The sequence below is a fragment of the Phlebotomus papatasi genome, chromosome 3, assembly GCF_024763615.1.
Source record: "Phlebotomus papatasi isolate M1 chromosome 3, Ppap_2.1, whole genome shotgun sequence".
NCBI classification, from domain to species: Eukaryota; Metazoa; Arthropoda; class Insecta; order Diptera; family Psychodidae; genus Phlebotomus; species Phlebotomus papatasi.
In genome coordinates this window covers 83,214,615-83,238,340 of record NC_077224.1, presented here as the reverse complement: position 1 = coordinate 83,238,340, position 23,726 = coordinate 83,214,615, and the positions used below count along the sequence as shown (strand labels likewise).

The window sequence follows — 23,726 nt, the reverse complement described above, 5'->3', positions numbered from 1 at the left end:
ACTCGTAATTAATATTATTTCTGGCCAAAAAATAAGATAAGTACAGTGATTTAGTGATAAACTTGTACGGAAGTGAAGCTTCAGTATCGGGAGCGATTTGCAAAGTTCCTCCAGAGCCAGTCGAAAGAAATTATTGTGCCAAGAAATTTCCTGTTTGTATGGCAAATCTTTCTTCTGGCTTTGTAGATCCTTCTGCATAACAGATAAGTGACTTATAGGACATTTTAGGGACTATCACACATTTTTCGGAATCATTCACAATCAAAAATCTCGCGACATTATTTAAAATTGAGCAAATTTCTTGCAAAATATGTCCTAGTTGTGAAAAATTTCAAGTAAATTCTAGAAATCTTAATGCTCAATTGGCTCAATTGAATTTAAAGGAAATGACAGTTTTTCAGTCCATAGTTATAATATTGACAGAGTGATTATATTTTATTTAGTTATAATCGATATATTTTACCGTACATAATACCGTGATTATATATAAAAGGAAAAATTTTTATATTTCGGATGTAAAAATTCCCCATTCACCCAAATATGGACCTCTTTTATACGGTTTTATAGAAGAAATTTATAAAATCTTCGCCATAATTTTCGTATAGATATCAGACATATCTACTCATTTATAACGATAAATGCTCTTTGGTCTTGTACTTCTTCGTGATTTTCTTTTTGCCTTTGACCACTTGAAACAGTGAGAAAATTTCAAAATTCCAAAGTGGACGTTGTTACAAATTACCCCATCTTACTCACTAAAGCAGACCTGTGCTCGTTAAAAGTCATGTAATTCATATAATGTGTATTACTTGAGATAAATTTCAAATTATTGAGATTCATCAAAGCTCCTACTTATGAAGCCGCTACTTTACGCTTTTCTGAACAGCTTTTTTTCCTTCAAATTTAATCTAACTTTCAGAAAATGCTAACCTCATTTTGCCCAAAGTTGCCCGGGAATCCTTCCGAAGCAATTTTCTGAGACTATGCACACCCAAAATGAGGTTTTGTACCTGGGGTACAAGGGATTTTACAGACCTGTGCTCGTTAAAAGTCGTGTAATATCGGAAATTTTGTGTTGATAATTTTAATGGAAATTACAGATAGCCATACTGGTAACACTAATCCCGCTCATTCGCGGTGCCATGATAAATATTTTTGCGCCAAAAAGACATAAAGAAAGAAATTATCTTCTTGATATCTTTGTCGGAAGACGGATAGCTGTTCACTACACATCCTTTTATACTTGAATCTTTCAGAAATACAAAGAAATTAAATGCAAATAGAGAGATAGAGACACAAATAACTCACTTGACAAACGTCTGACGGCGCTGCGGTTGCAAAAAATCTTTGAAATATGACAAAATATTTTCTTCTCTATTTTATCCTTATCAGCAGGTCGTGTCCCTTCTTGTAATATATACTTTTGCATTCCTTATTAATCAAAATAGTGTTGTACAAAAGGGTTTTTCTCAAACTTATCCTGAATTTTGGGACAGCTCAAAAGAATATGAATCTTCCAGATCAAAATTTCATCCCAATGTTTTTGTTGTAATATCGACAATTATTCACAATTAACTCAAATAACTGTATTCAACTAAATTAATTAAAGGATTTTCTTGTGAAAATGACTTAACTCTAAGGAATTAAAACAATTTTCACAGTAAAAAACCTCTCATTTACTCTACGTGAATTTTCGCGGCATTTCGAAAAATGCCAACAGGCACCACCAAATTCACTTTTAGCTCAGGCCTGCTCTAAAGCATAACGTGATATATGCGAATTGTTAGATTTTCCCGGAAAAAAGCCTCGCGCCAGACAGAAGCATTTATCTATCAATTGAGAACTTAATCTCAATGCCTGCGTGAATGAAAAATAGTTGGGGAAAAATACATTAAAAATCGAGAAGAATTTCTGGCGGATTTAAACTTCATGTAAACATAATTAAAAATGCATAACTATTTTATTGCAAAGTTTTCTCTCTTTTTTTTTCTTGTTGTGTTTGCACTTAAGAAATGCATTCATTGAGTTTCTCCGAAAAAAAAAGATAACACAGACGATAACAATGAAAAACCCGGGAGAAAATGAGAATAATCTCAAGGAGAAAATTCTTTGAACAGTCTTCTTTTTTTAATCTGTTTTCATTCATGATTTTTTTTTATCGTTGTTCATGCAACAATTTTACACTGTTACATCAGAATATACTTAAATTCTTTTGCCTATACAGCATCCCCGCAGACAGTGAATTATAATAAAATCGACATTTTACGTCTGGTGCATTTTTAATGCTAAAATACCAGAATAGACAACATATTTGCTAAATAAATTCTGTTTTGAGAGGAAAAATTCTGTGAGAGAAAGATTGTTCATGTTGCAATTTTTGTTGTATAAAATTTAACCAAAAAAAATATTAATAACTATAAGTAATATAAATTTGAGTGAGGAAATATTTCAGTGTTATAAAACCACAAAAAAGGGAAAATTTTGTTGATGGGAAAAAGGGTGGGATAATAAATTTATAAATAGAGTTTAAAACCAACTTTTCTGGACCATAATCCACACAAAATTGGTCTTTAACTTGAGAGAAGCAGGAGTTGAATTTTAATTGGTTCTCTCCATGGGTATATATAGGTTTGATAAACACTGAGGTTTCTTCATCAAATTCACTGAATTTTAAATAAAGAAAACATTTCAAGTTATGTAAAGCAATAGCCTAACTTATTTTTTCTTTCTACAAAAAACAAATAATTAATAAAATTATACCTTCGATATCAGATTCGGTGAGAACATAGGAATTTTCCTCGTTCACATGATGTCGCCCCAATAACTTGCTGTATTTTTCAATTAATTCACCATCTTTCATCCACTGAATTGATTCACTTATCGATACAGTGCAGGTTATGGAAAAAGGATGACCCACATATACATACGATGGTCCAATGTAGACCGTCGAATACAGATTATTTGCTCTATATCCTCCTCCTGCTGCATGTTTTGTATGAGAAAGGTAGAGGATTTTGCAATACATTGTCTCACCTTTTTGTGCAACAACATTTTGGACTATATGGATATATACAACCTAAACAATATTAACCCAAAACAACTCAATATATGCAACAATATTCAAAGAAAACCCCCATTCGTACCATAATATTCATGGTAGCCTAACGATATACAATACTGTTTCTAATGCAGGGGACCTAGGTTCGATCCTATATAAATTCGAATTCCCATAAAAAAAAGGCTAACGCCTCTGGCACACCTTTTACTGTGTTATCACACTTGCACATTAAAATTTTAATGTAATTCACATTAATTGTCGCTGGTGAGAGTCCAAATGTGTAATTTGTGTGTTTGAATCATTTTCTATTCAAAATTTGATCTATTTGTTGATAAAAAGGTAGACTTGGCCCGCAAAATTTGATATAAATTGATTTATAGCATTAATGCGAAAAATTAATGCGATTTTCTCTTTAATTTTTTAATGTGAAAAATATTTATGCTTTAGGTAAATTTAAACTTATTTTTGCAGGCCAAGTCCACTTCTTTATCAACAAACAGAAAAACCCCAAATATTAAGTGACTCAAAGACACAAATAACATATTTGGACGCTCACAAGCGACAATTAATGTGAATCACATTAAAATTTTAATGTGCAAATGTGATAACGCCGTTACAGCAGTAAAATTTCATTAAATCGAAATTCGAATCCCTTTCTTTCTCACATACTTTGAATATGTTTATCTCATTCTTTCGCACTCTTCTTCTTCCTTTAAACATCACTCCAAATTCAATTTGGCTCAATCGAATTTGGAGTGCCAAAGAATGAGACAGACATACGCAAAGTTCATGAGAAAGAAAAGAATGTGAATTTTGATTTCATGAAATTTTCTTGATCTAAAAGGTGTGCCGGGGCAATAAGGTTTCACTGGTAAAAATAAAAGGATAAAAGTGATCCTTTTGCAAAGGATGGATCATATTAACATGTTCTATTATGATAAATGTGCATTCAGAGTTCGTAATTTGATCCATCCTTTGCAAAAGGATCAAATTTGGATCAATTTGATCCTTTTATTTTTACCAGTGTTTCAATTGAACAAAATTAAATTTGTTATGATATTCAAAAGAAGAAGAAGAAGAGAGCGAAAGAGTACGACAGACTTATGCAAAACGTTTGAGAAAATGTGAATTTGTATTTTATGAAATATTCCTGGTCTAAAATGCGAGCCAGAAACACAACTTTCCAATTTCAGTAACCAAAGACCCTTGGTAGTATGTAAGGGACATGGAAAAAGGGGTCCCGGTCAAAACTCCGAACGAAAACCTAAATCCTGAACGCCAAAATTCCAAATTCTGAAAAACAACACAATTATACTCCCACGATTTCACCGGTGGTTCCTGGGAGGGAATTCTGTAACTCGATGAACGCTTCACTAGTGAACGATTCACTAGTGAAAGGTTCACGGGCTTCTCTTCACGACTGCTAGAAAAGTTATTCTGTAACTTTGCGTGAAGCAGAGAGGGGAAATGTGTTGAAAATTTTATTAAATTTAAGATTTTCATCAATATTTGAACTAAATAATAATGGAAAACACTAGAATTGAGTATTAGAAATGATGTAGTGCTGTTTTTCAAGCTGATTATGAAAAAAAATTTCATTGGCTTCACCGAGTGATAACATCATCTTCACCGAAAAATTGACAAGTGAAAAACATAACCTCAAAGTGATCCCTTCACGTGAAGCTATCGCAGTTACAGAATCTCTTTTGCGATCACTTTAGTGAAGCGTTCACCAATTTTGACAGGTGATCACTTCACAGGGTTACAGAATTCCCCCCCTGGACACAAGGACAAATTTCCTTTCTTTTGTGAAATTATTCCACATATAATATTATCCTTCGTATAATTTCATCCCTTTCAGGATTTTGACCATTCGGGATTTCAGCTTTCGAAATTTTAGCTGACATCTGAAAAGGACACCCCCACTAAATGACGGAAATAGTTCCAGGATTCCTGAGAATAGTCCATCATCTACGGATTGCCTATTTTTGTCAATTACGAGAAAAATTGGAAAACAAACAAGCGAACTCTGACATTATCAACAACTGAACTTCTCTACCAAAACAAAAAAAAAAAAATGGTCACTCTTTATTAGGAATATTAATCTTTACTTCTAAAGCATTTGCAAAGGTGTAGGGTAAAGTGGTCCAAGTTGGACAATAAATGGTACAATTTGGACAGGGCTTTTTTGTCTTGATAAATGTAGTAACTTTAAAAATAACTTTTCTAGCAGTCGTGAATTGAAGATCGTGAATATTTCACTAATGAAGCGTTCAGAATTAGAGAATTCCTACGCTTGTTGAAATATTGATGAAAATCTTAAATTTAATAAAAATTTCAACACACTTCCCCTCTCCGCTTCACGTAAAGTTACAGAATAACTTTTCTAGCAGTCGTGAAGGGAAGATCGTGAACTTTTAACTATCGTTCACTAGTAAAGCGTTCACAGAGTCAGAGAATTCCTAACCCAAGAAAAATGTTTAAAGTGCATCCAATGAGCCTCAATGCATTTGATTCCACAGGGCAACGAACCCTAAATCTGTGTAAGTGATGTGCTTGCGGGAAGGCCTAGTTCCTCTACATGGAACGTCGTTCTAGTACTTTTAAATAATTAACAGAATTTTGTTCAGATGTAAATCCACCAAATTCTTATTTCTGAATGCAATTGACTGATTGCAATTTTAAAGTCTGAAGAAGTTCCCATATTTAACGGGTTTTGTCTTACAGTTAAGACTTATACTTCAGTAGAAATGGGTTTCAGGATTTAAAAAAAATTCATAATAAACGAGTGCTTGCAGAAGGAAGAGAGGGAACTTCACTTTTAAAATAAATTAAATCTGAAAAAGAAACATTAAATATTGTCGCATGAAGAGTATCACAAATTTTGCGTCCTTTGTTCGCAAATTTGTTTCTGTTTTTACCAACAATTTGTTGCTGTTTTAGCAACAGTTCTGTTGCAAAAATCGCAACATCACTGTTGAAAAATCAACAACAAAACCTTTGAACCTCCCCATGGAACAAAAATATTGCGAAATTTAGCAACATTTCTTTGTGAGTATAAAAAAATACGACTAGAAATCTGCTAGAAATAACTAATGATTAATTGCTTTAGAATTTAACAAACTTATTTGAAAGTGTTGCATTTTAATTGACATTTTACTGAAATATTTTCTACAATGGTACAGTAATTAGGGTTCTTGTAGTTTTCACGAGTCATTCTAGTAGTTGAAATTGAAATGCGAAGGCTATAAATTGTTTATAAATATTCAGCAAGAATTGACGGAAACACTAGACATTTCTTGACTTTCGCAATTTTATTCTTTACGACGTTTCGAGGATGAATGTCCTCTTCATCAGGTATCGAAACGTCGAAACGTCGTAAAGAATAAAATTGCGAAAGTCAAGAAAGGTCTAGTGTTTCCGTCAATTCTTGCTACACCCCATCGGACCGAAATTCTTTACATATAAATATTCATTTTTGAAAAAAAAACTTCTCTTACGGCGTTATCACACTTGCACATTAAAATTTTAAAGTGATTCACATTAATTGTCGCTTGTGACCGTCCAAATATGTTATTTGTGTCTTTGAGTCACTTAATTTTTGGGGTTTTTCTATTTATTGATAAAGAAGTGGACTTGGCCTGCAAAAATAAGTTTAAATTTACCTAAAGCATAAATATTTTTCACATTAAAAAATTAAAGAGAAAATCGCATTAATTTTTCGCATTAATGCTATAAATCAATTTATATCAAATTTTGCGGGCCAAGTCTACCTTTTTATCAACAAATAGATCAAATTTTGAATATAAAATGATTCAAACACACAAATTACACATTTGGACTCTCACCAGCGACAATTAATGTGAATCGTATTAAAATTTTAATGTGCAAGTGTGATAACACAGTTAGACTGCTAGAATCAGTGTTTTCTACTGAAATGGAAACTTAAAGTGCAGTTTTGTGCATTTTTTACAATTTAGTGAATATATTTTTTTGCATATATCAATTTTTGACAGATTCAAAATTAGGTTTTAATTGACAAGATGACGCGTCTAGTACTTCAAAGTACTAGAATTTCTAGTAGTTTTAAAATAATGCATTACTGCAAATACACTCGCGCCCTTTGCTCAAGGGAAAACTGTATGAAATGGGATTGAGAAATGGGATCACTAAGAGCTTTTCCTTCGGATTGTTCTATCTCCGTTTTATGCAAATTAATGGAGCTATTAATTTTAGAAATCTTCTTCATAGCACTCTACTATTAACAAGATTTGCAATATGATTTAAATAATTTTCTTAAAGGGAGCATTCTTGGGAGCATTGAGAAACGTTACGTACATAAGAAAAGTCATGAATTTGATGAAAAATTCTCTTTGTACCCTCCGAAGAGAATTGTATTAGCAGTATTATTTATTTTCCTTTTACTAAAGTTCACTAGCTCTTTAAGACGTTATTTTGATGAAAAAAAAGAAACTTTGTGAATGAATGAATGACCTCTGAATACGAAATTGGAAACTTGTTGTCTTTCACGGAAAATTCCACCGCTTTTTCGGTCATACTTGTGCCTAATGATAATGACCATTGACTCATTAAGCAATATTTTTGTCATAAACTGAATAAATTTTGCACGATATATTTGAGTAAAATATTTGCACTTGGTTGCTTGCATGTGAATATTTCTGAAGACAAATGTTCAGTCATATTTTGAAGGAAAAAAAATAAAATATGCTTTTCATAGAGGATAGCAAAAAAAAGATCTACTCAAATTTCTAAGACAGGCATTTTCTAGTAACATATTTTCAGTCATATTTCCTCGAGTAGATGGACTCATGTAGGGATTTTCTTTTAAAGAAAATGTGAGAGAGCTTTTTTTCGCATGGACAGAAAAGTTCTTGAGATGCTCTTCTCATATTCTGTATGCAAAATCGATCTCTCTCCCCTTTTGCCATTCTAATTGATGGAAACAGAAAAATATAGTTACATTTTCCTGCCAGAAATATGTTGTACGTGAAGTAAAATTGCGAAATTGCGAAATTGCAAAAAAGTATTGGGAGCCCTAATGTTGCAATAATAATGTCAATTGAATTAGTGTTCTGTTGGCGAAGGAATTGATATGGGGCACATTTTCATTTTCTCAAATGTCTTTTTCTTTTTTGTTTCTCCGTTCCAAGAGGCGACACCAAAAGTGAGGTCAGGAGCACTTGCCAAGATGGGTGGAAATTTCTCATTGAGAGAAAATGTGGGATTGGTTTGATCTTTTCCCCCTGCAGTGGAAATGAGTGATTTTTTTCCTCTTGTTGTTGCACAAAAAAAAAGGGGAGTAGATGGTGAAAGATTATGATGTGAAACCTTGAAATATGATGAATAAATAGTGTCAGGAGAATGTATAAGGAAGAAAAAAAGTAGATGCAAAAAAGAGATCGCACAGTTGCTATAGAAAGGGCAAAGACATCCTATTTCATTTAAAAAAATAGCAGAAATGAAACTCTATTTGTAAAAAACACCGTTCATGTTCGAAAATTCAAATGTAATTTCGAATTTTCGAATTCAAATTTTCGCACAAGGCAAAAGACTTCCTCAAGTGATCATATAAAGCCATTTGATAATGGAACATGAATAGTAAAAGTCGTTGCTTTTGTTGTTATGCTCACCATAAAGTGAAAACTGACACATTTTGACTTTCAACGACTTCGAAATTCGAACAAGAAGCATTTCAGCCACCACGCGGACGAAATGAGAAGTGTAAAATTATTTTTTAATAAATTTCCAAACGTCTCTTCCATTAGGAAAAAATCCATTTGTGACAGCTCTGTCACACCTTTTAAATCAGGGGTGGAATGATAACTTTTCGACACTATCGAATCGATAGTATCGATAAATCTATATCTGTTAGATTAAGTGAATACGGACTTTTTGCGCATTGTTGGGTTATTCATTGCCACATCCGTAAAAGAATGAGACTGTTGATTAACATTTATATTAGTTGCAGGAAGTGCAGCTAACATTTAAATTTTCCAGAATCGACAGTCGATAGTATCGAAAATAAGTTATCATGTCACCCCAGGAAAATTTCATAAAGTAAAAATTCACTCTTCTTTCTTCCTCAAAAGATTTGCATAAGTCTATCCCACTCTTTCAGTCTCAAAATTGGACTGAACTAAAATAAATTTCGTGTGATGTTGCAAAGAAGAAGAAGAAGAGTGCGAAAAAACAGGATAGCTTTTTAAGCCAACGAACGGTACAAATCACTTGGGGTTGGGCGAGGGCCTAACAACATTTCCCCGTGAATACAAGATTAGTACCGTTAAGTAATAACCTTTCGAAGAGACAAAGTCACTCCAAAGTCAAGCCAAACCTATTCGAAATTCTACCGGAAGCCTAAAGTACAAGTTCATGTACAGTAGACTCTCGCTAATTCGGTTCTTTTAAGATCGGGCTACTTTTTAATTCGGGCGGCAGTTCAATTCGAAAAAAGTTTGTTGACATTTTTCAAGTTCGATTATGATTATCAAATGAAGCAAATATGCTCAAATCTACCATGATTTGTCTTAGCTTTGATGTGATTTTGCATTATTAAGAGGTTTTCATGAAATTTATAGTAGCAATGAGCATGTAAACTCAATATGGGTATGCAGATGAACAAAAAATTGTTGCATTTCAAACAATTTGCTGCCCAAATTTCTCTTTAATTCGGCTGACATTTCAGTCCCAAATTCCCGAATTTGAGAGAGTCTACTGTATTCGGCGCTTTGCCAATCATCAACAAAGCCAACAGCACTTCTCTCTGATATACCTTCAAATCGGTAGAGAAAAAACCTCAACCGGAGAGAGCTCTGAAATCGGGAAGGTTATTACTGAACGAGAGGATTATTATACGAAAACTCGCTAGGAGATCCGGAGATCTTCTTCTGTGATACGAAAGGAGAAGATCTCCGGACAGCTAAAGGGATCACTCGTTGAGATCGAGAGAGGAACGTAACCGTTCGTCAGAAGCTAAGGATCGCTTCTTCGCTTCTGCCATACAAAAAGAGAAGATCTCCGGGCAGCTAAAGGAATCATTCGTTAAGATCGAGGAAGGAACATAGCCGTTCGACAGAAGTTAAGGTTTGCTTCGTCGCTTCTATCATACGAAAAAGAAGATCTCCGGGCAGCTAAAAGGATCACTCGTTGAGATCGAAGGAGGAACGCAACCGTTCGTAAGAAGCTAAGGGTCGCTTCTTCGTTTATGCTATACTGAAAGAGAAGATCTCCGGGCAGCTAAAGGGATCACTCGTATAGATCGACGGAGGAACGTAACTGTTCGTCAGAAGCCAAGGTTCTTCGCTTCTTCGCTTCTGTCATATGAAAAGAAAAGATTTCCGGAAGCTAAAGGGGTCACTCGTTGAGATCGAGGGAGGAACGTAACCTTCGTCAGAAGCTAAGGGTCGCTTCTTCGCTACTTCTTTGTGTTCAAGAGCACAACTCCGATGGTATAATCAAGTTCAACGCATGGATGAAGAAATATTCCTCAGAAAAACTACGCAAACTATTATGGAGGAGACTTTACCTCAGAGCAGACCTACTATTTCGCTAGATCAAAATCCACGAAGTTTATTGCACTTCCAAAGCTATCTCCATGACATTTACAGAGATGACACTCTTATGTTTCTTTGGCATTGTTACAATTTTCTTTAGAGAGGCAATAAGTGTCCGGTATTGCAAGTTGTCCGGTATTTTGAAAAAGTTCCCCTACATCTCTTTGACTTTTATACCACAAACGGGTACAACTTCCAGCTGTGCCATAATTATGGCAAAATTTATAGCAAGTCCTACCAATAGATATAAACGAATGTTATCATAAAAATCAAGTTATGTCTCTTCTATTGAAACTGTGCGATATTAGGAGCTCCTGGATGATGAGAAATTGACAAAATGAGGACTTTTCACACAAATATTCCACTCTTGGCTAATATTATCAATTTTTTCTTGCTGTGCACCCCTCTGTGCCCCTCCAAATTACTGTCCCATATTTTCTTTGCGATTTGTGTGCACATAAAATTGTAGTTTGACCACAGAAAGATATGATGTTTGATAAGAAAATGGAGCCAATGTCACAAAAATCTCCAACTATAGCACAATATAAATATATTGTTCATTTTATTGTCCATTTTGGGGTAGAAAAAATATTTATTTATAGCACATGATTTGAAATTTATTTACCAATTTGTTTAACAATCTCCAGACGATTGGTTATGATTGTTGACTTGATGGGGACTTTGTGTATAGGCAACATTTCTGTTGAGCTAAGGAATTATCATTGTGGCTCTGAAATTTGTCTTCGGAAAAAGGGTTTCTCTCAGATAAGAAATATTTGTAAAGCTGGGTCAAGGTTCTTCAACGATATACCCTTTCAATTTACAACAAATCACATGAAAAGAATCACAAGAAATATTTTATGTGGTTTTAAAATAAATATTTACATCATCTAGTTGTTAATATTTTCGGCACATTTTTTTTTGGTGTTTACCATCATTTTCACTTGTTTAATGAGGTTTTCATAAAATATCTCATTAATTTTATGAGATGATCTCAATTGTGTGCGTAAAGTTACACCCAATAAATGCTTATTGTGAAATTTTCAAATTTTTATGAGGTTTCGCTTTGTTTACGTTCAAAAAATTGTTTTGACAGATAATATGGTTATACAGCATCTGGCGCCACACAGCGGGATAGCGCAATACTAAAATTTTATGTATATCTGTGATATAAAACAAACGTTAATACTTCTTATTCTAACGATTGTTGAGCTATTTATAGCATTATCTTAGAGCTGTCTGCTTATTTTGAATTCTTACACATTTACACTACTTAATTGGCCTCAAACTTCAAAACTGCTAGAATTCTTCACGAAATACTTTGCATACTTTGCGATAACTTTATTTTATATTAGGTATTTGTACTATTTTAAGTCACATTAAGTCACAAAACTACTAGAATTTTTCTCGAAAGTGCTTCAAATATAAATTGTCCCTGTTGAATTTTACATTAAAAAAGCGATTCAGAGATTTCATTCTAACTTTGCGACATCCTTAATTTGAATTCTTAAACATTTCCACTATTAAATTGGCCTCAAACGTCAAAACTTCTAGAATTCTTCTCGAAATTGGTCAAGAAGTAACTTATCTTTGATGAAATGCACGTTCAAAAATGAAATGTAAAGATTGCATCCTAAATTTGCGACCGTATTTTTTTTAATTCTTAGACTTAGACATTTACACTATTTATTTAGCGTCAAACGTCGGAACTACTAGAATTCTTCCCGAAATTTCTCATAAAGTACATTGTGTATTGAAATGTACTTTCAAAAATGCAATTATAAGATTGTATTCTAACATAGCGACCTCTTCTTCCAAATTATTAGATATTTACACTATTTAATTGGCGTTAAGTGTCAAAACTACTAGAATTCCTCTCGAGATTGCTCATAAATTCTCCCCGTTGAATTTTAATTCAATAATGCAAATTAAAGATTGCGTTCTAACTTTGCGACCTCCTTATTTTATATTCTTAACCATTTGTACTATTATTCACATTAAAATTGAATACTACTAGAATTCTTCTCGGAAGGGCTTCAAATATAAGTTGTCCCTGTTGAATTTTACATTAAAAATGCTATTCAAAAAATACATTCTAACATAACGACCAAATTTTTACTCATTTACACTCTTTAAGTCACATTATTAAATGTCAAAACTACTAGAATTCTTTTCGAAGGTGCTACCAAAACAAATTATGGCAGTTGACAATGATATTGGTAGATTGCATCCTAAGTTAATGATCTTATTTTAATGTTTATTATACGTTTCCATTATTAAAGTCATATTATTAAATATCAACACTACTAGAATTCTTTCTGAAACTGCTCAGAAAGTGAACTGTCCCTGTTGCACATTACGGTCAATAACGCGATTCAAAAATTGCACACAAACATAGCGATCTTTTTATATTAAATATTTAAAGGTTTACACTAATTAACTCACACTAAGTTTCAAAATTACTAGAATTCTTCTCGAAAGTGCTCATAAAGTAAATTGTCCCTATTGAAAATTACGTTTAAAATGAGTTTCAAAGATGCCATTATAACATGGTGATCTTTTCATTTTGGTTCTTAGACATAGACATTTACACTACTCAAATGGCGCTGAACGTCAATTCTACTAGAAATCTTCTCGAAAATGCTGAAGTAGTAAATTATCTCTGTAGAAATTTACGTTCAAGAATGTGATTTAGAGATTGCATTTTGACATAGCGATCGTTTTATTTTAATGTTTATACGTTTACATTATGATTTAAATGCCAAAACTACTAGAATTCTTCGAGGAAGTGTTCCAAAAATAAATTACCCCCGTTAAATTTCACACCTAATAAATGTAATGAAGAGACTGCCACCGAATCTAGCGATCTTCTTATTTTAGATGTTAAGACGTTGTCACATTAAGTGCCAAAACTACTATAATTCTTCTAGAAAGTGTTCCAAAGTAAATTGTTCTTCTTAAATTTGACGTCCAAATATGCAATGGAGAAATTGCATTCTAACATAACGACCTTCTTTTAAGTTATTAGTCATGTGCACCATTTAGGTCACATTAAGTGCCAAAACTACTAGAATTCTGCTCGAAAGTACTTTAAAAGCAAATTTTCCCTGTTCAATTTTACGCCCAAAAATGCAATTAAGAGATCTCTTTGCAGAACCAACGTTAAATTCTCTTTAAATTATTGAAAAGTGGTTCTAAGTGAAAATACACCATGAAAATCCCCTAACAACATACAAATGCTAAATTCTATTTCAAAGTGCAAAATTAAACATTCAACAATGTAGTTTCAACAGAGAAACCAATTAGCAATTAAGCTGTAAAATAGTCAAAACACTCATTTACAGAATGGAATTTCGAGATGTATATTTTTCTTTCTAAAATTTTCTGAGATAAATGGTGAAAATGGTATTGAATGAAAATTTGTGCTAATCCATGTGCAATATCAGTTTTTCTCCTTTTAGACATTTTTGCCAGTTCAGTCAGCTCAAACTTAAGGAGATTTAATTCAGTTCGCGTGCATAATCTGCCCAAGGCAACCCATCCATTCAAACTCATGCTTTAGATATTAATTTTATTGTCTTGCATATTATTATTTTAGTGTCGCTTGAAATCTCTATATGAAAATTTTCACTTGTGCTCATTTTATTGCCATACTCTTCTCCCCCCTCCCAACTCGGCAGAATAATAAAGTCGAAAAAGCTTTCCAGTTGAGAGATCGTATATATTGAAAGACAGAATTACAACCCTACATGTATGTCACATTGAAAGGCGCACAGAAAAAAAAATGAAGACATGTTATCAGTGAATTATTGTGAGTCAAGTGCCTCTCATACTCTTCTTGATAAGCAACTCCTATTTAGTAATTTATATTTCAATTCTAGTGCCCTGTACACAACTTTTTTTTTCTTGGCGTACGTCATACACAATTTTCTTATCCAAAGTCTAATGTACATATCATTCCCATTCTCCTGGAGTTACACACTTTATACACAATTTTATTATCACAATCGTGTGAGTTGCTTAACAACAGCAGCCCAACAATAAGATTTTCATGTTGACACCCATATTTAGAGGAGGACATGATATTTCAACCCCCTTTTTCAGCGCCAAAAGAATGAAAAGACGTTGCAGAGAACACAGAAAAAAATAAGAACACACGATATTCCACAAATGCTGACACACACGAGAGAGATATTTGAGAAAATATTTAACCAGACACCAAGAGAATGAGAAAAAAGAGTGATTTTAAGTACATCGACTTGAGGAGATAAATATTGAGAGAGAGAGAATCCTCAGCAAGCCTTCGAGAGACAATGTTCTTTAATGTTTTTTATTACTTAAAGTAACTACAAGAATTCCACATAGACCACAAAATTACAACTTGCACATTGAGGATAATGATTCTTGCTGGAAATTTGCTTGAGATTTACATCTCTATCAGTGGATAAGTTTATAAAGTCGATGTACGCTATGAGAATACTCACGAAGGATCTTATTTGAAAATTGAAAACTCTTAATTTTTAAAGAAAAGTTCGAGAATTAAAACTTGAGAACAGTTGACAGCGCCATCTAACGGGAACAAGTTACCAGAGCGCCCCAGAAATTTTTAATTCGCGCAGTTTTATAGAAAATTTACCGCTTTACAACTCTCTAAAATGTTTGTAAGGAAATACATTTATCGAGCCGTTTTCAAATAGGTAATTTTGTGACCATTCTCAAAAATGCTGGGGCAAATAGTGCCAAAAGTACTAGAATTCTTCTAGAAAGTGTTCTAAAGTAAATTGTTCCTGTTAAATTTGACGTCCAAATATGCAATGGAGAAATTGCAATCCAACATAACGACCTTCTTTTAAATTATTAGTTATGTACACTATTTAGATCACATTAAGTGCCAAAACTACTAGAATTCTTCTAGAAAGTGTTCCAAAGTAAATTTTTCCTGTTAAATTTGACATCCAAATATGCACAATGGAGAAATTGCATTCTAACATAACGACCTTCTTTTAAGTTATTAGTCATGTGCATCATTTAGGTCACATTAAGCGCCAAAACTACTAGAATTCTTCTAGAAAGTGTTCTAAAGTAAATTGTTCCTGTTAAATTTGACGTCCAAATATGCAATGGAGAAATTACATTCTAACATAACGACCTTCTTCTTTTAAGTTATTAGTCATGTACACGATTTAAGTCACATTAAGTACCAAAACTACTAGAATTCTTCTATAAAGTGTTCCAAAGTAAATTGTTAATGTTAATGTAATCTTGTGACCATTCTCAAAAATGCTGGGGCAAATAGTATCAGGTTTGGGTAAACTTATCACATTTTGATTCGCTTTATTACGGGCTCCTGTAAATTAAAAAAAAAATAACTAGATGACATAGTTTTATAGGAAATTTACTCCTGTACCCGAACGAAAAAAAAACGATTTTTAAGTTTTTTTTCCAAAGTCTACTTTTGGCAAGAAAATTCTATTCAATCGTTCTGAAAAGGCGAAAATGGCGAATTATAACTTTGTCACCTCCTAGGCTAAAGCAACTCATAATAACTTTTATCTTATTATATTAAATTTATGCTTGGCATCTGAGTGACAGGTCACAAAAAGTAGTTATCACATTCGGTCTCATAAACAATGTCAAAAATATGTTTATAAAACAAGGCTTAGTGTCAGCGTGCTATTAAACGCATGGCAAATCTATAAAATGTGTGTTCTATTTTCAACTGATATGGAGTTTGCTAGCTCAAATAAATTTCACCAGAAAATTATTTTTATTTTGTCAAACATTTGTTTGACATTTCAGTGAGAATGAGTTAAATTACTAGTTAGTGCAGTTAGGTAAGGCGCGAAACACCTCTGACAAAAAACGCGAAGCGTAGGCCATCGGGCAACACCAATCAGACATATTGAAGAAAATCCGCCATCATTCTTTCATGTTCTAGCAGTTCTAGCAAGTCATCGAAGAAGAAGCCACACCGATTGTATCGTTCTAAGAAAACTTATATTTGAAGTCAATATGCCCATTGCTTTTGGAATTAGTTATTAGCGTCATTTTCAAGATTACCATTTGATATTCAAAATGTACGCATTCTAGCAGTTTCTTGCACTTTTACAGAAAATGCTAGTCTAATAATTTTTTTTGTCTCGATGCGGGGATTTTCGTGAAAATTACACTGTTAGCAGCAGTGCCACCTACAATAGCATGCCTTATTGCAGTTGGCGGAATGAGATAAGAAAACAGGTTTAACCTTGAAATTACAAAATTTTAACTTTCTAAAATTTCGACCAATAGCATTCTTGTAAACTGTGCAATTTAAATCAAATTATTTTTGAAATTCTAGCAGTTTTGACAGATGTCAATTACAAAGTTTATAAACTTGTTTTTATTTCAACAATTTTGAAATGGAGGCTTAAAGCAAAAGTAAATCTTTTCGGCAATGTGCTTTTGAGGAAATTTTAAAGAATTTTAGTACTTTAAAATTATTCTACCCACCAATTCCTTTCAAACTAATTTGCAGACCAGTAATATTAATAATTCGTAAAGCACGATAACTAATAACAATCCTCCCACTGTTATTTTAGTTATTCTAATTAAAAGAAAAAGGAAAGAAAATTAAGACTTGAAAATTCGTCACGCGAAAAATTATTTCACGTGATATGTTGGATGGTTGTCCAATGAGAAACAATAGGTCACACTCCTAATGTTACTTATGAAATTGATTACATTTTCACGGTAGCTTGACGTTAAATGAGCCACAACTAGTGCGCCAAAATTCTTTGGCAGCGATCACCTTAAGAAAATATCAAATTGATGAAGAGATCCTTTTAGGAGAATTGGCACTAAATTTAAAGAATGACTTGATACATCATCCCTCAACGGACAAAAACATTTCACCTTTAATCCCTTCAGAAAATGTTTAAAAGTAATGCAATATTCACACGAAACTGACAACAATGGTGCAAAAATATTCCAATGATTCCTCATGAGATATTTACACCTTGTTGTGAAAAAGGACAAATGGGTGGGAAATAGGAATCCTTTTTCTGGATAGGGAGATTTCTGTTGAGAGTGAGAAGAGAAAAAAAGTAAAAAATGCAAAAGAGGATATTCAATTGACACGCAACATTCTTTTATACTCAACTTAATACACACACACACCTTGGAAAAAATTCATGGGAAATCCTTCCGGAAGGAGAAGAAAATTCAATCAAATTGTCAAAGATTTTTCCTCCTCTTTGCCACATCACAAACAAACCCCAATACAATGGTTTCAAAAGAACAAATTCTTTCCTATAGAAATCAACTTTTTACTTTATCATATTCAGTCGAATTTTCAGATATAATATCCTATTTATATATTTTTTTATATGTTGTTGCTCGAACTCGAAAGAAAGATTAGTACAATCTATCGATTTTTGAATATCTCTTGTACGATTTTTCACCTTAAAAATTGCTCGAATTGCCTGTAATACCATTCAGAAAACAATTAATACGAACAGTAATATCTTACTCATCGTTTTACTCCACTAGAGTGTACTCTTTCTTATACACGTGATATTCCATTTGAAATTTTGCATACTATACATCTCTCTTTCTGTCTTTTCTTTCTCTTAGTACTAATCTTATGTGTGATAGCACTGTGAGGAGGAAAAAGAAACTTACACGGACTTCAAACTTTAGATCATCATTTGCCTTTAAGAATAATCCAATCCTACGTTAAATGTTAAAAAAAAACTTGATAGATAAGAAATTAGAGCAGTTTAGCCATATGACTGAAGCTCGTATAACACTCACAGACGTTTTTTTTTTTCAAATCCGAAAATTCTTATCAATCAAGGTTTTTCTGGAAAATTTAATATATTAATGGGGCATTTCCATTGAGAAATTTCTCAAGAAATTTGTTAAAAAAATGTTCAACTTGGTTGAACTTTTACGCATAAAAGATTAAAAATATAAATTGGGACCAGTTTTCCAGACTGTTCCTACCGGGAACAGCGCCATCCATCGAGATTTCTTCTGACTTTCATGCCAGTGAGTTGTTAGCTGAGCGAATTAACATAAAAAACACTTGTTTTAATTTCACATTGAAGGTATTTTTAGATGAAATTCAAGTAATTTTGAGTTCCTTGGAGGTAATTAAGGTAAAGTGCCCCCGAGTCGACCGTTTCCTCGACTCGACCGGTGGTCAATATTTGAATGTTTGATGGTGAATTTCTATAAAATTGCCACTGATTCGTTATTATTTATGGAATAATTGACCTATTAATGTTAGATCATACGCCAAATATTAGTGCAAATATAAATAAATTGAATAACTCTACCGGTCGAATTGAGGAACCGGTCGACTTGAGGGCACTTTACCTTATAGAGCTTTCAGAGAGAAAATTTCCCTGTGCATAGGGATACAGTATGTCTTCAAGTTACGGTAAAAACGGGCAGTGTCGGAACTGCATCGAAAAAAGTATCGTTGCTCTCAGGACTCTCGCTGGGATATGAGTTGCTCGCATGAATTTTTACCTTAGATGTAAATGCGCTATTTGACTGTCAGATCAAGAGATTTTCCTCAGAGAATTTTGTGTGTAGCCTCTGGGGTTGCTTTGCGAATATTTCGGGTTATAACAATATGCATTATTATTTTCAAATAGCCCACTCTTGCTCTGAGTGACTTATGTCTGAAGTTTAACTAGATAAAACTAGTTTGAACGGTCTTAAAATTACGAACAAAATTAAACGTTACAAATAGGATTTCAATCGTTTGTAGACTCTTTCTAATTCGGTTATTTGAAGATCGGGCTACCTTTTAATTCCTCAATTATGTAGGGGAAAGTCGTCTGCCTTTAAATGCAGCAGCCTTCAAATGTTGCGATTTTTTCGTTGTTCTCAAAAGCATAAATTATATTCTATTAACTATTAGGTAGATATCCATCATCCTCACAAATCATCAAAAAATGGAGAGCCTAGCTCCTATTTCCTAGATGCTAGATAAAAAAAAATGAAAATGAGCTCTAAACTGTAATTTTGATGTTCCACAAATCATGTGATTTTTCATAGTAAAAATCATTTTACAAATAAATCTTCCATTGTGACACATAGAAGGTTAATCAGGCTTAATATTTCTGTTAATACATTTTTGGTTCAGATGACACAATTTTTGTGGGTGGCAAAAATTTGCAAATATCACCCTGCAGCAGCCTTTAAATGCTAATGTCGTGTGCCTTTAAATCCTATCTTTCCATACATCAAAACATGTGAAATCGAACTCCTACTTTTCTCTGACGAACGTCATACAAATACTTATAACCTGCTATCTTGCTCCGGCCGGGATGTTTCAAGTCGGCAATTTTCAACTTCAATGGCTTTTTCTTCCAAATTTTCAAGTGCAAAACAGTGCTTCAGAAAAATGTGAAGAAAAGTTATTGTTTAATGTCTTTTGACTGCAGTGATAATTTTAGTGAGTGCGTTAGGTTTCAACCTATTCATTTATAGCCCATTTAGTTTTATTGATTCAATATTCTCAGTGAAAAAAAAACATTTAAAGGCAGCTGCCTCGCGTTGGAAGGCAGACTATGCCAGCTGCCTTCATACAAATCGGCATCACTTTTTTAATTTCCTCAGAAGGAAAAACTGAGGACTTGCAAGTGCTAAATGAGGTAATCATATACGCCGAATGAACAAGAGATTTTTTTGGTGTAGTAGAAAATAAAATCCATTTTGTGGATTCTTCAGAAAAAAATCTTAAATTTGGAACTCCATTTTTCGTTTGAAGGCAGACGACTTTCCCCTAGTGATTTTCCATAGAGGGTTTTTCAAGGAATTTACAGTAAATCTTATGTACATTTTTCTGTAATTTTGATCACATTTCATTTGACACTGTATAACCGGTAAGTAAATTTTCTGTAACAAACATCTTGTAGAGGAAGGCTTGAGGCTTCGCACACACTCGTGCTTTAAGCATGATTTTTTCAGCAAATGTGTAACTTAAGACTGGCTATTAAAAAATGCCAAAGATAAGTCAGATTCATTAAAAGAATATGGAAAAATATGAAGTGTTCGAAGCTAGACAGAGTTTGTACGAAGCTTCAAAGCTTTCAAGAAAAAACTTCTAGCACGCCGCAAAGTCCCCTTACTCTGCTTTCATTTTCCATTCAATGCAAGAAATTTGATATTTAAAATGCAAACACTTGGAAAAAAATCATGTAATTTTCCTACACAATTCTATTGATTTTCTTCCTTTTAACATTTAATTTTTCATGTCATTCACAAAATAAAAACCGACTTTTACAATATATATATATACAGTGAGTGTCAATAGTTTGTTGCCTAATGGATGTTTGAGAAATCAAGTGAAAAAAATGATAGAAAAAAATACTTTTCCAAATTTTTCTTTTTGCAGATGAGTTCCTTGTAATCCGTAGATATTATTTATAGTTTTCAAAAAAAGTAATTAATTTTATTTCATATTAAAAATAATTGTTTTCCAAAAGTTGGTCATTTTTGAAAAATCAAAAGTTTGTTGCCTCATTAAAAAAACTAATTCAAAATGGTGAAAACGTGCAACCAACTTTATGTAAACCGGTTACATTTTGAGCTTATGTCATTTGATAGGCAAATGGTGGATTTGTACATTTTTAAGGCTGTCAATGTTAAATATATAGGTGTAAGAGTGATGATAAATAACAAGAAATAATCAGTTTTTTGATAATTCATAATTTAGGATATAATGGAAAATTACAAAAAGTTGAAAGGTGGGATATTGTCCAGAGATACTGCTGGAAGGAATCGGCGTCGCTTAATTGCGAAATTTTATGGAAATTCATGAAAAGTTATACATAAAATGGTCAAATATTATAGTTATGAGGCACGAGTACATCTGAAAAACGCTACTGGTAGACCCAGGGTTTCGACTCAGAAAGTCGATAACCGCATTCTAGGTATCTCTGATAGTAACCCCATGATGTTTGCTTCAAAAATTCAGAGTCGGCTGGTTACAGAAGGCATACAGGCTTCAAAACCAACCGCAATTTAATGAAAGTGGTAAGAATAATTACTTGGTTTGCAGGTTTCCATTGGTAAACAAAACCAATCTGGTTAAAAGGTTGTAAATTCACTTGGAGCATGCTAAAAACGTAAAAATACAACCTCTTACGCAGTTTGGTTTTGCTTACCAATGGAATCTTGCGAGCCAAGTAACTATTCTTATATTTTCTTTCATTTTGAGTTTGATTTTCGAAGCATTTGAAGCCTGTATGCCTTCTGTAACCAGCCGACTTTGAATTATTGAAGCAAACATCATGGGGTTACTATCAGAGATACCTAGAATGCGGTTATCGACTTTCTGAGTCGAAACCCTGGGTCTACCAGTAGCGTTTTTCAGATGTACTCGTGCCTCATAACTATAATATTTGACCATTTTATGTATAACTTTTCATGAATTTCCATAAAATTTCGCAATTAAGCGACGCCGATTCCTTCCAGCAGTATCTCTGGACAATATCCCACCTTTCAACTTTTTGTAATTTTCCATTATATCCTAAATTATGAATTATCAAAAAACTGATTATTTCTTGTTATTTATCATCACTCTTACACCTATATATTTAACATTGACAGCCTTAAAAATGTACAAATCCACCATTTGCCTATCAAATGACATAAGCTCAAAATGTAACCGGTTTACATAAAGTTGGTTGCACGTTTTCACCATTTTGAATTAGTTTTTTTTAATGAGGCAACAAACTTTTGATTTTTCAAAAATGACCAACTTTTGGAAAACAATTATTTTTAATATGAAATAAAATTAATTATTTTTTTGAAAACTATAAATAATATCTACGGATTACAAGGAACTCATCTGCAAAAAGAAAAATTTGGAAAAGTATTTTTTTCTATCATTTTTTTCACTTGATTTCTCAAACATCCATTACGCAACAAACTATTGACACTCACTGTATATCATGTGAAGTTGGATATAAGAATAAAGAGAATTGACGATAGAGAGAGGAAAAACTTCAGCATTAGCATGTTAAAAGTTATTTTAAATATACATATATGTATATATTTATTTTATATAGACTAACCGATGGCCTTACTGTGCTGATGCTCATCTAATTGACACCGCGTGTTCAGTGTCTGGTAACTCTTTTAAATTGTTTTCACAATTCACTCCTTCAATTTTTTTTTTCTTCTTACTCATGCCTCCACACATCTTTCGCATAATTTTTTTTCCTCACAGAGTTTTTCCGCCCCAAAAGCAAAAAAAAAAAGAAGAAAAAAAACCGTGTGTCTCGAAAAAGAATCACCTCTCCTCTCACACATTTTCCCTAGCCCCAAACACCTACAATTTGAGTGAACGAGAGGATTTCGATGAAGGTAAACATTGGGAGATATTTGTGAAATATTCAACAAGAATAAACTGAAAGGAAGAAAATTATGTAGTTCACTTTTTTTTCTTTACTTCTTCTCTACACTTTTCCAACCTCCACATTTTTCTCTCTTAAACTCCACATCAATGCCCATTTTATGTGTTTAGTTTGTGTTAACAGTGAAGAGAGACAAAAAAAAGCGCGAGAAGCTCATATGAAAATAGTTTTATTCACTTCCACCGAAAAAAAAAGGAAGAAAAATCGAAGAGCGAGGAGACTTAGAAACTTTTCCAGACGAAAACATCACAAGAGATCTCTTACTCATTTTGCCAACATTTCCCTTTTAAATCAATTCACACTTTAATACCCAATCAATTTGCTGTTCCCCTTCCGAATGTACTGAAAAATGTACCTCTTTATGAAACACCGTACTAAAAAATATCCCAGCTTATGCTATTTATCCATAAATTGGCTATTTCCAAATTATACTAAAAAACAGTTTTAATGCAACATTCTGAAAAGATTATGCAAATAAATATGGCACAGTGCAAGAAAAGATGAAGAAAACACTTAAAAATAAACAGTTTACTAAAGTTCAAAAGATGTCGCTAGTGTCGAAAAACTTCAAACTTCGATATCTCAAAAACTAATCCAAGTTTTTGGATCAAATCTGAAATGTCCATAAACTACTATCCCCTATTCCATTCCTGATAGAAATACACTTGAATTTCCATG

The 23,726-nt window shown here is 33.0% G+C and overlaps 1 protein-coding gene across 1 annotated transcript in view; it reads right to left on the bottom strand.

Annotated features, from left to right (window-relative positions):
- The window catches only part of LOC129806789 (uncharacterized), a 66,264-nt gene extending 63,239 nt beyond the window's left edge, over nucleotides 1–3,025 (bottom strand). Inside the window, exon 1 of the mRNA XM_055855563.1 lies at nucleotides 2,761–3,025. Coding sequence (XP_055711538.1) covers nucleotides 2,761–3,025 — 265 coding nt within the window. The remainder of the gene's footprint in view (nucleotides 1–2,760) is intronic.
- Nucleotides 3,026–23,726: the final 20,701 nt, after the last annotated feature.